Source organism: Motacilla alba, chromosome 3 (genome assembly GCF_015832195.1).
Source record: "Motacilla alba alba isolate MOTALB_02 chromosome 3, Motacilla_alba_V1.0_pri, whole genome shotgun sequence".
Taxonomy (NCBI): domain Eukaryota; kingdom Metazoa; phylum Chordata; class Aves; order Passeriformes; family Motacillidae; genus Motacilla; species Motacilla alba.
In genome coordinates, this window is record NC_052018.1 from 80,773,006 (window position 1) to 80,791,090 (window position 18,085).

The 18,085-nt window shown below is 36.5% G+C and overlaps 1 protein-coding gene across 5 annotated transcripts in view; it reads left to right on the forward strand.

Moving 5' to 3' along the window:
- Positions 1 to 18,085, forward strand: part of SMYD3 (SET and MYND domain containing 3) — a 386,960-nt gene that overhangs the window by 319,545 nt on the left and 49,330 nt on the right. For all 5 annotated transcript variants that reach the window (XM_038132701.1, XM_038132702.1, XM_038132703.1 and 2 more), the window contains one exon: positions 14,879 to 14,966. In XM_038132701.1, coding sequence (XP_037988629.1) covers positions 14,879 to 14,966 — 88 coding nt within the window. The remainder of the gene's footprint in view (positions 1 to 14,878; positions 14,967 to 18,085) is intronic.

The window sequence follows — 18,085 nt, forward strand, 5'->3', positions numbered from 1 at the left end:
TTGATCAAATTATTATTGCTGCAGCATATGTCTGTGGTTGATTTGCCTCACCAGGTTTCCTGAAAGAGACTAGAATATGACCAAAGATACATTATACAACATTTTCATGTTTATCTTAATGTTTGTTCTCAGCAATACCTTTGAAGAATATGTGCTTAAATTACAGAGGCATTGTTAGATGAAGAGTATTATTATTGACTGTTGTTTTTAATTAGAATGTAAAAGCTTCATGCAAGATCACTATACTGGTGTTAGTAAAAAAAAGTGTCACCCCTCCCTCAGGGATCATATATTTAGGACACAGGAAACACAAAATTATATGTTAAGAAGTGCCTTTTAAAATTGCTGAATTGTGAACTTCCTTAAGTTTGTGTCCCAGTTTTCCTAATATTTATTTATTTGATGACATTTACATTCTCCCTAAGTATCCCAAGTACAAAATGAAAGATGAGACCTCCAAATTAATTCAAAAGATGAAGCCTGGGAAGCAAGGATTGTTGAAAACAGGTCTCTTTATGCAGCTAACTGAACATAAAACTCTTTGATCAAAGCAAAGACAAAACTAGGAGCATCTGTTTCTCTAGTCAGGATTCTAAAAAACTTGCTAAGTACCAAAGTAGTACCAAACTGTGTGTTAAAAAAATTATCAGGATTTGGTTCCAACAGAATCCTGGTTTAATCATTTTCCTATCAAAATACAGAGTTTGCAATAGTTAATTGTAGAAATTTTTCATTCCTCATCTTTTTTACTGTTTTGCCACTAGAATTGCCTTTGAAACAAACTACAGGATGACATCAAGCCAGAGATCAGTCATGTTTCACCCACCTACTCTTCCAGCCCAATGTCAATATAACCAATGCCTACAAAAGTCAGTGGCAGTAATTGGAGCCTGCTGGGACACAATGCTGTTTCTCTCCATAGGTGGCTGGCTATTTCTTCCCTCTGGCAAGGCATTTGGTAGTGACATAAACCCTGGATTCATTCCTGAAATCCAGCAGTCAGACTAACACTCTTTTCTTTCTTTCAGAGGATCTTACCCTCTTGGGATGGATTTCCAAACAGCCAAGGACAGAGGGCTTTTATTTTTCTAGTGCCAAAAATAGCAGTGAAAAACAAGGCAGCCGCTTCTAATTTCTGGGATCTCTTGTTCATTAACAAAGGCATCATGTCTTCAGCTTCTTAGTATTTCTTACATGACTTCTGAGGCTCCTTCCATCTTTCAACATTGTAATTTTTTTCCTCTAAAGTGCAGTTCCAAAGACAGTGGTAAATGCACTGTGATCATTTTTCCATGACAGCCTGCCTGTTCCAGTTGCTTTGGGAGTGCCTCAGTGTGCTCTGGTCACCACTTGGCAGCATCCAGCTGGAGCTCACTTGGGTTGTCATGGTCATGGAAAAGATCTGGCTGTTCTTATAAATAGGCACGAGTTGAAAGATGTATGTAAACTCTTTGCCTTTTCAGGAGATCCTTAATAGGGCAACCCCGTATCACTTTGGTCCATTGAGTTCATATTTAAAGCAAACATAGAAGTTGGGAGTGTGGCACCCTCCTGGGAGTCTGGCTTTCTGCTCATCTCAGTGGAGCAGAATCTCATTCCTTTCAGATCCAGCCATCTAATAGGAAACTTAAATGTTGTAAGGAGAAACACTTTTTTTTTTTACCAAAGGAAGAGAGTGCATTCTCTCTTTTAGAGACTTTTTTAGACTGTTGCAGCCTCACTTAAGTGCCTGGATCCTTCTGGATCCATAATTTCTGGATGTCCAGCTTCCTTGGGAATGTTAGAGCTAGCTTTTACTGGTAGAATTTCTTTTTTCAGATGTTTTCATTCCTATAGCAGTCACTTTTTGGTCTCTGCTGAATGACAAGCAGAAATAAGAGAAGTCTCACTCTAGATTAGCAATCTAAAATAAACACATAATATTCAGAGAGAAATAGCGGTAATTTAAATATAAGGCTAGATCAGAAAAATCACTTTCCAAACACCTTTTCCTGCAATGATTTTGGAGAGGCCTTTTTTCCTAAGTATGTATAGAAGCCAGTCATTGCATTATCTGAACTTGAATTCTCTGAATTCTCTTTTGCTGGAGCTTCTATAAAATCTAAGGTGTTTCAGCCTGTCAAGGTGGTTTCTAATAACAGTAGTACCTTAGGGAATAATCTTGATTTTGGATGCCTTTTCTTGATCTGTTTATCAGTCACTTTTTTCAATTTTGCAGGGTGTTTGATCTTTTAAAATGCCATTAATTAGGTAATTTGATTGAAATATGATAGGTTTAAATTCAGATCCCATAAGTCATTAAGAAAACAAAAAGGACGTTGCAACTTTAAAATGCAGATTTCTGGACTGAATGAGTTTTGATTTTCTGGATACAAAAATATCTCTGGTTGAAGGTTTTCCACTTCAGACAAAATAATATCTACATCCAGAGCCAGAATGACATTTTTTCCTAGCTGTTAGAGCAGACCCTATGGGGTAAGGGAACCCCACAACTCTCTCTGATCTCACCATCAGGCAATAGGTGAGATTCAGGTGAGTCCAGGATGTGCACTGTATCTTTCTTCCAGATTCCTGTTCCAAATAAAGTAAAAATAGGAGCTTGGATCTTTTTCTTTCTAAGTGTAGAGTTTAATGAGCTATGAATTTTAAAGAAAAAGTGGAAGAAAGTGAGTGGAAATACCTTTTTCTCATTAGCTCTCTGGATGTAAGCAAAATCCTTTCTGACAGTGAAGCAATTTAGTATTTACCTTTAAAAACTCACACTAGGACAGCAAAATTATATGGGCTGACCATAAAGTCAGCCTTTGTGGGCATGCTGTATATTTTGATCCCCCCATTTTATTGTTTTGTCTGTTCTTAGACTCTCAGCTTTTGGGATAAATATTCTTTTTATTCTGTGCAGTCTAAAACCCTGAAAAACAGTGTAGCTGTGGTTCTGATACTGCCAGTTTTATAAATAATAGCAACATTACAAACAATCTGAAATCACACCAACATGGAGGGAAAAAAAGGTGAAGAAGTAGTCTACTGTTTATCAGCAAATTTGAGAGTTACTTAAAATAGGACGCAATTTTATTATCTCACTGAAATTTTTTGCAATATGCCATCTTTAAGTAATTTCAGCTAAAGATTTTGTCATCTTTAACTCATTCCTTTTTGAAGACATTGCCCTGAACAAATCACCCCATAGTACTCCATAGGAACCTTTTTCATTCTGAATAAATGTTTTCAACTATGAAAATATGATCCTCATGGATCTCATGATTCTCCTTCATATCAGTGCATTATGTGTCTTTCTCTTCAGGTTCCGAAAATGCTTTCTGCATACTCCAAATTTCTGGTTCTTGATGTCATCCTGATTGTATACTATATACTTTATGATGCTCAGCAATTTGTCTTTTGTTTCATTTTTCTCAGCAAAAAAAAAAAAATTGTCCTGATAAATCTTACCTTTCTTGCAGTGTATTTTTTTCTGAGATCACTTACTGTCCATACGATGCCCAGAAATCACTAGAAATAAATACTGCAAATACAGGAGGTGTAAGTGCTTGGTAAAGATTAGCTTCATTGCAGTGCCTGTTGTCCTAGTTTGCTGAAAATTCCAATCAGAGGAGAGGAATAATGGCTGGATGTGTTAAGCAGGTTTGTGCACATTGAGCCTGTAAGTATGACCATGATTTTACCTTATATGGGTCAATAATGGCTTTTAAAAGCCTAGGAAAAGTTTAATCCAGTGGTCCTGATTTTTATCTAGTAATCTACCCATCATTAAATTTATGAACTAAATCATTCCCTCTCTTGGAAGACCAGCATATTCTGTGAACCCTTTCACTGGGATTGCTTTGTGTGGTGAAGTGGACATGTACCTACACGGGACAAACACAGGTCTGAATAGGAAAAGCAGTATTGTATGCATATGTATGTGCACAGGTACGTGCATGGAACATGCAAGGACAATTTTAAAGATTCTCCTATTTCATGAACAGTGTGTTCCACATCCAGTACGTGGTGGGGGTTGTTTACTTTTGCTCCTATTTGTTTTGTGACCTTTGTTAGGTAATGTGAAGTCCTATTTCATATCTCTCTTCATAAATTAGACACTGCCGTGCCCATTATATGAGTAAAATTTAAAAAGATGAGTTATTCTTTAATATATCTCAGTATGGAACTTGCTAGAAAGAATCTCATTGCTATTTCCCATGCCCCATTGTGAAAGTGCATCTTTCACTCTAGGCTTATTTAAAATAAGAGCGATGGTTTTCCTGCCAGCTGCCTCTAAGCTTTTAAACACTCTTTGCAAGCCAGATTTTATTTTTCAAATATTGATTGACTGATTTAGAACTGTGTAGCAAGGTATCATGACTTCATTCTAATTGCTTTTTGACAGTGCAATAATTCAAAATTGAGGTTCTGGCTGAATTCGTAGAAAGCACCATAGGTTGAGAAAGATAGAATCATCCTCTTCAGTGCCTAAATCATTTCCAGTCCTTAACTAATATTCTCTGAGGTGTATTAAAGAAAGAATGAGCTCATTTGAATAACAAGGAAGCCTATAACTTTTGAGACAGTAAAACTGCAGACTAAATGCTTTGGCTTGAAAAATTGCTATGATAAGCAATGTGCCATATCAGCTTCTTGCCATAATTTAATTCATGTCACAACAATGCAATAACTAAGCTGTAGTTATAAATTTTGTATTTGTGAGCTCTGTTCTGAGACATGAAGAGAAACTTTGGTGTGGGTAGCAGACGGCAGGCTTTAGAAGGCTGTGTGTACTCCAGCCACAAGAGTTACAGCAGAGGACTGTGTAATTTTTTTGACCCACTGCAGGATGTCCTGCTGTTTTCCATGAGATTGTTCAGTGTATTGTATAGAAGACGTCAATTTTACCATAAGCAGTGGTTTGACCTGGGGACTGTGGTAAAACAGTGTATCACAATTCTGCCCAAGATACATCTCAATGCCGTCATTAAGAAAAATATCTTGCTGCATCATATTGATTATGGTATGAATCTTTGTCTTAGTGTTGGATATAAAATAAAGCTCCTGCACTTCCTTTTACAATATCTAGACAAGAAAATTTTTACTCTCAAAGAGTATTTCTAGTGTATAGCTTTATGTAAAGCTTGCATCATTCCCATGCACAAAAGAAATCTTCTTTGAGTGCTTTAGATGTGATTCTGACTACTATCTAATAATAGTTTCAATCTCTAGACATTTTGTATAGTGGAGAAAGATACTGTGAGGTTCTGTAGCTACTACACTGTATTTGGTTAATGAAGGTGGGGGTCCATATGAAGTGAGCTGCTTCTCCCCTGCCACAAACCTTGACCTACAAAACAAATGTTAAAAAGAAAGTGTTGAGGTAGCTTTTTGGAAGGGCAGCACTCATCCCTCTGAGTGGGAGAAATATTTTAGGACAGCTTGTCTGTTTTCAAGCAATGAGTGAAGTACTTAGAGGACAGTACTTATCAGGACATAAAGAAATAGATTACTGGTACTGTAGACTGTTTTGGAAAATTGGAAATCCAGTGTAGATTACGTAACACCAAATTATGTTTTTGCATCAGGTCCCGTGAACAGTTTTTTTGAGGTAAGTCAAGATGTCTAATTTTCAGTACAGGTTTTGTGTTGTAGGCTACCTCTCCTTGCTTTGAGACATCCTGGCCCATCACCATTAAGTGCTGAGGCATGTAAATACTTCTAACACTGGCACTCAACAGGAGCCAGCTGCATGGTAGCTATCCAAACAGTAAATAAAGGTCCTGAGAAATATTCAAGGGTTTTATAATAGTTTCCATGGCATTATGATGTTTTAGAGAATGTCCCTTTCACTTTCTTTCATTTTTTTGTGAAAATGACTAAAATGTTCGTATTATCGAATTGGAACCACAGAGTACTAGAAAGATACTGGAAACTGTTTCAAGCACTCGTTTGCCTTATGGGGTGTTTCTGGCTGCTTCCCTTAAACCCTGGAAGAACTTTTGCTGTTTAAATTGCTGTTAGTTAGGGGACAGTCAATAATAATTCTCCAAAGTTCTTGAAATTACTAAAACACTATACATAATCTTTTAAAAAGTACTTTCAAACCTCTTCTTTGATTATATTAAACTAATATTAATCTAGTCAGAAGTCAAATATTTTGGCAAAATTCCAGAGGAGGAAACTCCAGGTATTGTAATCACTCAGGGAGCTGCAGTTGTAAAAAAATAATTCAACCTCCTTTATTCATGACCTTAAAAAACTTGGAGACTGGAGAGTGATTTTGAGTACTAATGCTATATATTCAAAAAGCATACTAGTGAGCTAGGCAGCCAGTTTTTATCAGTACTCTATCAGTACTACAGGAATTGTGAGATCCAGCAAATATTTTAAGGTGTAGAGTGAATTGATCAACTATGTATGATCTTAATCATGTTGCATGTTCTTTTCTAAACCATCAGCTTCCTGTATTTCACACCCATTCATTCAGAAAGCATATGCTGAAATAAATACTATTTTTACATTGCCATATATGTTAAAAAAGCAGAATTACTATACCTACAGTTTTATCATGTGGTATCTCATGCATTAAGATATTAAATTGTTTTGATATTAGTGTTCAAAAATAGTATCTAAATTAATGTCAGTATATCTTCAGTGAGAACCAATAATTCAATGGGCACAAGTTCTTCAGATCACTGAAGAATATATTGAACTTCACAAGTAACTACTCTTATACTTAGTGAAGTATTTAGTCATTTGCATAGATATTAACTTCAATGGGATTTATGTATGCTTTTAAACTTAAGCGCATATTTCAGTAAACTGATGAATGTAGATTGGATTATACCTTGTGAATAACTGAAAATTCTGAGGATTTTGGACCTATAAATCTCTTCTGAGCCATTAAATGCACTCCATATATCCACAGGTTGCAGAATTAAGGAGCAAAGAAGATTTGCCTTATAGCTGTCAGTTTGTGTGCTATGAGAGACCTAGAGATTGCCTTAACAAATGTGTAATGTCTAAGACAGGCTGTGAAATACCAGTCTCACTGTTGCTAGGGATTAGGCTGAACAGTATCCTTGCTCAGGTAGGTGAACTAACACAGGGTTTGTTTTTGTACTGATGCTGGAAATTACAATGGAATTACAAACGTGACAAGAATTTTTGGGTGATCTGGCATAAGGCCCTCTTTCACTCCTGCTAAGCTATAAGTAATTTCCTTTGCTTTTCCTCACTTCTGGTTTTTATGAGTTGATAAATAGTGAACTCCTATTTATTGTTCTTCCCACTGTCCAATCAATTTTTATTTCTGCTTGTAACCTATTCAGCTTGGATGGGAATTGTGCAGTCAGCCTAAGCTCCTGACACAGGGAGATTTATGAAGGCAGTGTTGTTACAGACACAAAACTCAGTCCTGCTGCTCATCATCCTGACTGGGGGTAGGCACTGAGGTCTTGGGCCTGCAAAGTGTCAGTCATCCTCAGGGGCCTGAGCTGTGTGTGACACAAGGATAGCCCCTGAGCAAGAATGACTCCAAAAAGAGTAGTAGTATGTAAGGGATGTAGTTTAAAATTAAATATGGTAAATGTTTTGGTCAGCAACCAGAATGACTTACACTTAACTGAAATGATTTCAGAATACTTTAAATACACGTGCCTTTCATTTGAGGAGTTTCCAGGTAGCAAGATGCTATGGTGTAGTTTAGCTTCTTGGCCCTGTGTATTTATTATATTTTGACAGATCTGTCAGTGGATACTATCATGCTTTCTTGCTGAGTAGCCTAGCATCCTTTTATACTGCTTTTTAAGAGAGAAAATGCTGTCTGTAATATTACTTGTTGAGATTTTTATCACAAAGTGTAGATGTAAAACAGAAAAGCTCTAATAACAGCACTTGATCTGGGAGCATTATTGGATTTAAAGAAGTTTTGTTGGGTTCTGATGTTCGAGACTAGTGAAAACTGATCTTTTTTTTTTGGTGTATTTTCTCTTTCTACAGGAATTTTTGTATATGCCCACTCTAAATGTAAATACACTCAAAAGGTTGTTCTGACAGCACGCTTAAATATTAAATCACCATTATAATCAGTTATATATAATGCTTATGAAAAAATTCCAAAGTGTATTCATAATAACTCTGTTTGTAGAGTACACAGCATTTTTATGAATGAAGTGAAAGTAATTGCAAAAATATTGCCAGTAAAATTAATGAATGACAAAGACTGAGAGAATAATAAATGTTTCTGAGAACAGGTAAATAACAGAGAGTAACTGGAATTGCTGATAAATTTGACCTATTGAAATATAATGCACCACCACTGCAAGGGTGTTCTACATCTGAAAGGGGGATCCACAGCTATGATTTATTTCACCACATCTCAGACAGCTAGAGGATAAATGTCATCATCAGAGCTAGTTGCTGTAGACTTCCTTTCTGGATAAAATGGAGAAGAATGAACACACTTTGACTGTTAATTCATCTGACATATTTTAGAAGCCTGCTTTAGGATAATACAAGTTACACCCAGAGAGTGTTTCTTTGTCATAGAGAAGGGTGGCCTAAATATCTACAGTTGAGCAAATGAATCTCAGCGTGGGTGTCTGAACAGAAATAGAAAACATTGTGTTCTCCTCTGGCAAGGAAAGCTAATGTGACCCTTGAATCTATATAGCAAGGGATTCAGTAGGAAGAATGATGTCAATTTTCTTCACTATAACATTTTGTTCACATTCATGAGATTGCCCATGTATCATGCAAAATACAGATGCAGTGATCTTTCAAAAGGCTGTTTAAAAATGTGTGTGTCTAAAAAATCACAGAAATTAATAGCTGAAATGGGATTGCTGTGAAGGAGAATGGAGTATGACTCTGACAGAAATAGAATTATTATTTTCTGCTGTGCAGAATTGTGAACCTGGCAGATATTGGACTTGCAGCAGTAGAGGTTAAGAATTGTTTGTCTGTTTGCTTCTCTTACCTTACAGTTTGGCTTAATTAAATCTAAGATGGACTTGTCTTAGTCCCATTTAATTTTATTAAAATAAACTGACGTCTTAAAATAGACTTGCTAATCTTAACTTTCTTTTTATTGAAAGCATCTCATTTTAATAAATTTCCCACAGCTCTTTTTGATATCACTTTTAAATTTCTGTGGAAATATAGTAATGTTGTAACTAAGTTGGATAATGTTAAGGGAAGGTTATTCATACTGCCCTGTGAAGGTGTTTGTCTTTTTGCACTACTTGTATGCAGGTGTGGGAAGACTTTCATTTTGATCTCAATGCCTAAGTAGGGCACTTAAACATGAATGGTGTGAAGGACTGCTAAATTTTCCAATATCTACATGACTTAGAGTGTTACTAGCCTGTGCAGCTCTTATGCACTTCCAGACACCAGAGCCAGTAGTCCATGAAGAGCTGGTATTGATTGTGTGAGGGAATGCAGCCTGCCTAATACTGAGCAATGTACTGCACAAATTCAATATGGCATCCAGCTCGAATGTGTCTTATTTTACTCTGAGAATTCAAAAATACAAAGTACAAATCCAATTTGTTCAGAATTTGAAGCCCATCCCCTCCCAATAGTCTTACAGGGAACACAGCATTGTTTTAGTCTGCAAATAGAGTACCTTTGGAATTGCCGTGTGTCCCAGCCACGTGACAGAAAAGACAAGGCTTCTGGTGAGGACAACCTTATGTGGGTTGCAAAGGATAGATAAACTGATATTTGTGAACCTGGCATTATTTTTCATGGAGCAGGGCAAGGGAGCTTTTAAAACTTCAGAAATCCCTTGTAAATCTTGAATCACAACAGGGCTGTGTGCACTGATAATTTCACGTACTTGTAGTTCTCCATGAAGTACATTCACAAGACTGAAGGTGAGCGTACCCTCAACTGGAGCTGCAGGCTTCTATAAACCACAGCCCTCAGAATAAGAGATGAGAAGTCTTTGATTCTGAGTTTAAACTTTATCCAGAAAATGTTTAATAGGAGATGACCTCAGCTATTTTCAGGAAGCACTCAAGTGCGCTTTTCCTTTTGCTGTGTCTGTAGCTGCCTGCACCTGTGACTGCCTGGCAGGCCTTCATGCCCTTTTTGCTCTGAAGAATTCATGTCAGAAATTTAGTATAGCTGCAATATCACAGCTTGTGTACCACATTTTCTCACTGACACTTCTCTTCATCTTTCTGAAAGGGAAGCTTCAGAAGATGAGCAGTGTCTTTACTCATTTAATGCTTTTCTTTGCTGTCTAGCGTAAAACAATGAGTTACTGAGTTTACTGGAAACAAACATGCAGTAGCTCCTGCACTTTAAAATAGAATCAGAAATAAAAAATCATTACTTATGCTTTCAGAGAACAGTGTATCAGAGATCTGTTCTAAAATGTCATGCCCTAATTTAAATGTGTATTACCTCCTCTGTTCTGTTCAGATGCACATCTGTAGTTGCTTAAATTTTTAGAAATTTTTAAAAATTAAGCAAATTATATGTGATGGACAACAATTTCTATGAAATGGTTAGGTATTTGAGGTATCTACAGCTTTTAAGGTGTTAAAGTATTACAGTTAAGAAAACCTAAAAATTAACCTTCCACAAAAAAAGAGAGAATAGGGTTATCTGCTGCTGTGACACAGGATTATTATTATTATTATTATTATTATTTAGAAATAGATTTGTGTTCAGAAAAAAATATTATTTACTGTGATTTTCAATCTTGCAAAAACATCATATCCAGTCATATTTCTTGTTAGACTCCTAATTTCTCTTTGAACTATGGTTTATGTGCTTTTATCCTTTGTAAAACTGACATTTGCTGGTTGCTTTGCACTCTTTCAATCCATTTGTATATTTAGAAGAGCAGATACTGATCAGTGAAAACTTTAGTCCTTCCTTTTCACTTGTCCCAGGGCAGCCTGGGAGTCCAATACCTCCTACAAAGCTTTGATTATTTCTGCCTATGTGGGACTGGATACCTGAATACTGAAAACAGGCACATAATGAAGATGCCATTGGACATACTTCAAATAGGAGGAATGCTGGGAAGGAGAAAAAGAGGTATAGGGGTTATTTACCATTTGGATTTTCCAGTTGCCCCTTCTCCCTTCTCTGAAGGGAGGTGAGAAGTGCTTCATGATTTCCTCTCTGTGGACAATGTTGGGCTTGTTTCTCTACCTCCACCTATGAAGAACTTTGTATAGAGGACCAAAAATTCTTGTCTCATAACTATACTGTAAGCTAAATGTGAAAGGAGAACTAGTCCATAATAAATCTTTCCAGTGGTCAGGAGAGTTTTGGAGGTGCAGTGCGTAACAGACAAGCAGTTGTGGGAGCACTTTTGGGGAGAGGGCAATGGTGCTTACTGGTTAGCATGTGCTTGTTGTGGTGAGAGAAATATTAAAGGACATGCTGTCCACGTAGGAATCTTTTGGCAATCAGGATTTTTAATGCTGGGATCACAAAGAACAGTGATTGCTAACACTGTGTGTGATAGCAGTGGTGCCTGACATTAATAGGCAGGGAGCACTTTCAGGAAGTATAAGAAACAGATGAGTAACTGGGGGAAGAGGAGTGATGTGAAGGAACAAGAAGGAAAGAGAAGCATTTATCTGTACTTTGTAGATTACACTCCTTTCTAAGGACAGTTCCATTAAGGATGGAATGTGTTCAAGACCCTCAAATAGCAGAAAAGATAGAGAGAGAAGTAATTTTTAAATAGAAATATTAGAGAATGGAAGAGGTGATTATTTTCAAGTGCTTATTTCTGTGGTGTTTGATGTCTGTACTTGTTTCAGGAGATGATGCTTTTATAATAAAATTTCCGATCACTTAATGCTAGAACTGCAGATCATTTGACCACTCTTCAAACAGATTACAGTCCTCATCAGATACCATCCAGTTTTCTTGCTCCTCTCTCTTTTGTTAATGCTTTGTGACTAGGTTATCTGGTCTAATTATTTTTTGGACCAAGAGAAAAATATTTTGTTGTTCTGAGAAGCAAACTCTTGTGTTTAGTGTCAGAGTTAGAAATAAGGAAAATAATGAGGCAGAAATTGCCCATTCTTCCTTCTTTTTCAAAAGCCTCTTTTTTTCTTCAGCTGGTGTTCTTTTCTATAAATGAAAAAAATGCATCTTTATTGTTGGCAGCTCTGCACACCTGGAGGTTTGACTGGGAACATGTTCTCAAAAGAGATGTTTGAAAGGATGTTACTCCATGGAAAGCTGTATCTCCCACAGCTGTTATAGCCATGCTCTTAGATTGAATTAAAAAATTTAAATTGAATTTAAAAATTCAGTATAATTTTCAGTCATGTCAATTATTTTCATAATTCCAACTCCAAGGCAGCTTTGTGTTTTTAATTGGCTTGATCATATCCCATGGCCATCACTTTGAAGGTGTTTTCCAAGGGAGAGAAACAACTTACCTGGAGAAAGTTTATTAGGCTGAAAGGCAGTGTTCCCAGTGGCAACCTTTCCTTGATGTGTTGCAGCCCCTGCTCAGCTGCCTGTTTGGAAGCAGCCTCCATGCCTTGAACTAGAGTATTTAGGAAAAGACAGGACTTCTTTCATGTGTGGAAATCTGATGAAGAACAGTAGAAGTGTAAAATGCCAAGCTAGCCATATCTTTGCTTGACCTTATGTCAGCCAATCCCTAAAATGCCTCATCTTGAGAACACAGAAATTGTCTCATTGAAACCTGTGACTTAAATCTTTCCCAGAGTGGGTCATCCTGCGCAGATGCCTCCATCCTAAACTCTCATGCGAAAAGGATAAAGACCATGAATCCAGAGAGGGCTGGGGGATTATTGGTCCAACAGACGTCTCTATTCTCTACCTGGGTATGAAGCCAGTGTTGACTTAACTGTATGCACTAGAGTGAAGATTGGAACCCCCAACCTTGCCCTGCTTTATGCCACTAATTAAATGCTAGAAGACAACAGTAACTCAAAAAGCTGCACTAGACAGAGAAAGATAGATCCCATCTGAGTGAACATTTTAGTAATTCATCCATCAGTCTTGCTATGTGCAAATTGAGCTCTAAGTCTTTGGCCTTGCTGCATAGTTGTTTTCCTTCTTGCACTTATAAATGTCAATTCCCATGCTTCTGAGGTTTTAGTTGCTACGCTTATAACATGTTAGAGAAACACTCTGAATGATACTTGGGCTAGTGAGAAAAGATAACTTAAAACATTTTTTCTGGTTTGGTAGCTCCTTAAATGGAAGATTTCACAGATGTCATAATTTGTATCTTACAGGCTGGATTTATTTTTTAGCTCAGTCAATGAGCAGCACTTGATTCATGAAGGCATTTTAAAGAGATTGTTTCAGGTTAACCAGCTGTGTTCAGAAGTAGATGTAGTCCCACAAAAATCAGTAGGGGTTACCTTGGCAGTAAGAAATTCAGTGTCCATCTACTGCAAAGCTGGAAGAGGGCTGGGCAGGTTTGTTCACTGTGTTGATAAAATTTCTGTGGTATGAGCAGGTTTGTCCTAACATTTATCTTATGCCTTCTGGTGGCAAATGCAGCTCTGCGCAAAATTATTTCCAGGTGATCATTTTGTTCAGAGAACTGATTGTAAGGGAAGTTTATGTTCAGAATGCAGTGGGGTCAGGCTGCCTTCCTTGTAAGGCCCTACAGGAAGGTAGGGCAGCTAACAACCTTGATTTAATCTCGATTTAATCATCCCAGGAATCCACAGAGGTCTGCTGTTTTGTGAAGCAGGTGGAAAGGCAAAACTGCAAATTCAAAGTGAAACTGAGTGCTGATTCTCACTGTAAATTTTTTTTCTAAATTTATGGCAAATGGGGAGCAGTGGAATAAGAAAATGGTGCAATTCTAAGCAATTACAAGTGATGGCATTTTCAGTGGAGGTGCTCCTGTGATTCCTGGGGAGCATCTCTCAGTTACAAAGTGCTTGGTAAGATTTTAACACACTTTCTCTGTTCCTCTGCAGACCTCTACCCCTGCTGAAGACTGATCTTTTTAGAGCTGAATTTAAAATATTCCTGCAAGACTTTGCACTTAAAAAACCTCTTATTCAAAGTAGCAGGGCCTTTTATAAGGAGAGAGTGGTAATGAACTACAGTGTATTACAGACCACAGTTTTAAAGGTATTTTAGTTCTGTAGCAATGGAAATGGAAGAACTAGATGCTTTTGGAAATCCCACAAGATGCTTAACTGTGTCTGTAGATGCTTTAATGCATTCGTTCCAAGTGGTTTGCCTAAGGTTCAGTCAGTCACCACTAGAGAATTGAAATGAGAAACTTTCTCTTTACTGCTGTAGCCATTAATCATTTTTGCTTTCTTTATGAGAGAGCGATAGGAAAATGTAGCTGTTTGTAGAATCCAATGGACTAGGGAAGAAATAGTAATGATTTAAATGATAGTTCAGCTTTTTTCTGAGTTGTACACTTCTCCTGGAACCTCATGTTTATAACTGTAATGGATGAAGCTAAACTCCCACTGTTTGTCTCTATAATCACCATGTGGTTCAGCAAAATTATTTGCTGAATACTTTCTACAGTGTACTTAAGCGAAGTCTTAGCAGGTCTTTGAAAGAATTTTATCTCCTCAATGCATTTTGATAGTAAAAACAGGCTATTAATTCTTTTCTTCTGGTTGATCATAGTTCTTGTTGCAAACTTAATCTCTGATTTGTTTAATGTTTCCAAACTTGCATTCATTTTTTATCTATATCATCTCATTTGCTTACAAAAAGAAGGGTGAGTATGAATTCCTGATGAAATGGTTTTTTGTGTTTACAAAAAATAGCAATACAATTTCTACAAGTAGCTTTTAACAGTGAAATCCTTTTACCCTGTTTTTCATCATTACTGCATATTGTCATTTTACTGTTTTTCTTATTGTCTGCATTTGTTTCCATTAACCAGGATGCTGAGAAATTGGCTGGTGAAGAGCATGCCTGGAAAGAAGTCAAAGATGCTGTAAATGAAGTGAGATATCCAAAATCAAAAGAAGGTATCCTTTCAGTGACAGATTACGGTTGTGAAAAGATCCCATTAGTATGCTGTTCATCTCTTGAGATTAGTTTCCTTACATTTACATTCTTTTTATTGTAATGTTTTTTAATTCATTTGATGTTTAAAATGTGTCAAATTCTTAATTGTATTAATAGTAGAGTCTCTCATAACTTGGAATGGAACTGCTTCATGGCAGGGATAGTAACTACCAAGGACATGAAGGCATATTTTGGCTCTGATTTAGATTTCTGCTATCACAGCCCACCATTTCATATAAATCCACTTCTAAATGAAAGTAAGCTTAATTTGGAATGTTGTTAAATTCTTTGGTCCGTTACTCTCAGTGTGAACGTTTACAGGTTCTCATTCTTTGCACAGCAATGACAATAACAAGGAAATAATCACAGACAGGTTCACAGCAGTCATTATAGCATCGTTATAATAAGATATAATAATATATAATAATAATTGATAATTAAGCAAATTGAATGAAATGATCTTGCACTAATAAACAGAACTGGAGTCTAATGGCTGTCATGTAGATATTCAATCCAATTAAAGAAATTAGTGAACAGCAGGAACCAAGAAAAGATGAGCAGAAGAGATGTGGAGATTTTTACTAAAATACCATGGGTTTATTAATCTCTTTCTTATCTTGGTCAATTCAGTGGAATTTCCCTGACTGGGAATTTGGCCTGTTGTGGCAAGATGCCTTACCACTTTCAGAAACATGGGCTTTCTCTCAAGCTAGAAAGAATTTAATCTTCCAGTACTCCTTTTTTGGCAGCACAAAAAAACAAATTTGCATAGTGATATTCCAGGCTGGAAACAAGTGATCACAATTTAGACAGTAACAAAAAACCCAACCCCTTACACTGAGTTTCTTTCTAGTCCAGAGAGATTAATTTTTTTAGCAAAGGGGAAACAATCATCTCACCTTGTTTTAATCTCACACAGTTTCCAGTTTGTTTTAAGTTCCTCTGTAGTCACTGGATTGAAACAGACAGTACTGAAATAGATCTTCAGGGTCCACATTTCAATCTGCATATTAAATTATAGATATGCAACCTGAAGGTGCAATAGTTCTTAAACTATGCAGTCAGAATTCTGGTCCTTTTTAATGTTCCTGTATTAAATGTTCCTGTAGGAGAAATTGCATTAATGTATTTTGCAACTGTCTTTAATTAAAATTACTGATTTAACTGATACTTAAAAATTAATCAAACGCATGGTAATAAAAGGCATCAGGACTGGCTGGAAAAATCTATTCTTATTGTCTCCTCAGCTTCTGTTCTCAGTCATGCACTATTTGAAACGTGTCATCTTTTCCTTCCACTGCACCACAGTAGCAGTGTTAACTGACATACAGTGGCGAGTGCAGTATTGAAGAGGGAACTTGACTTTTGTCCACTTGCCAATAATGAGTAGAAAACCTTCCTGGCAGACTGAGGCACATAATTATTAACTCCTGCAAATATCATTTTTAAACTAATTAAACCAACACTTTCTACAGCTGAGAAAGTTGGTGACTCCCACACTCTGACCTACTGACTGTAACTGATGTGGTGTTGGAATGCTAAATTTGCAGTTAAAGCTGCTTGGGGCAGTCCTCCTCTACTCCTGGGCTGATGCAGGACATGCAGCTCTTTGGTACTGTTGCAGCTGATGGCAGGTTTTCTAGTTTGCAATTTTACTTATCTGAATATTTGGTCCCAAGAGATTTTGTTGTGTAGCACATCTACTACCAGATGCTGGTGAGTTCACAAAGCAGAATAATGAGAAGTAAAAGCAGGCATACTGTGCATCAGCTAAAATGGTAATCTTTCAAGAATGTCAGTGGTTTGTACTTTCTACTTGTAAAAAAAAATGTATCAAGTGGAAATAACATCCCTCATTCTTCTGTTTTTTGTCCTTAATCAGTTGTAAAGAATACATGGATGTTTGCCAAAGATAAAAAGGTTAAGGTGCAATTTTATAATAACACATTCCTTCCCTTATATGGCTCTTTCAATCCAAGGGCATGAGAGCAATTCACAAATAATTAGTTTAGCCTTGTTACAACCATGCTATAAATCCTGGCCCATGGTGGTCACATTCTTAAATTTAAGTATGTAAATATTCCCATGTTCAAGATGGACTAATTACTTCATCACAGGTTTATCATTGTGCACTTTAAATTCATTGCTGGATTAGTGTGAATAGTACTTGCAATAATTTGTGAAGATAACTGCTGGACTTCCTTGAGCTGATTGTGTGGAAAGGGCTATAATACAATCAATGTTATCACTTCTCTTGCTGTAAGTCTAATTTTTTCTTTGTTTCATTTCTTCTTACTTGTGTGAGTAGTATCGTTTGGTGTTTAGACTACTTGCATTCTGGGACTCCCATGGGTACAATCACAGGTGGTAAAACTCTTTTGAAAACTGCAAGTTTTGGGGTTCAGATTAGGTGTGGTCAGAGAGAGAAGAATCCAATCCTCAGAGAAGTCAAATCAGTGTCGAATGTAATGAAAAAAGTTGTTAATGCTAAGGAATATCCAAATAAAGTGAGTGCAAGGTTATCTTTCCTTACAAAAGGAGGAGGTTGGTATTCCAACCTCACAAAAAAATCTTGTAGCACTGGAGGTGAAAATCTCCTTTACTGCCAAAATCATTAGTCCTGAACTACAGTCAGACATCAAAACTGTGATTCTTTTCTTTCTCATGCATGAAATGTGCAGCTGTACATGAAAAAAAATCACAATGCTATTCATAAGTGTTTCAAGGAGAAAATTAATTAATTTCAGGAAAAGCTTCTAATTTCATGAGAATTCTAAAAAAAAAAAAAAAGTGCTGCATAAAAGAAAGTCATTATTTATATATATGGGTTTTTTAAATTCTCTTTTTAGCTGCTGGGAGTTTTTAAAATACATTTCCATGGACGCTTGCCCTTGGCTTTAAGAACTGGAGTATCTTAAGTAAATAATGTTTCAGTACCTAAATAAAAGTTATTTGAATTTTTGTTATGTATTAAAATATCTTTGCAATTTTTCATCTTTATTTTACCATTTACTCCTAAAATAATGCCTTCTTTAGAAATTGTTTTGCTACATATAAACAAAGCATAGTTACCTAAGCT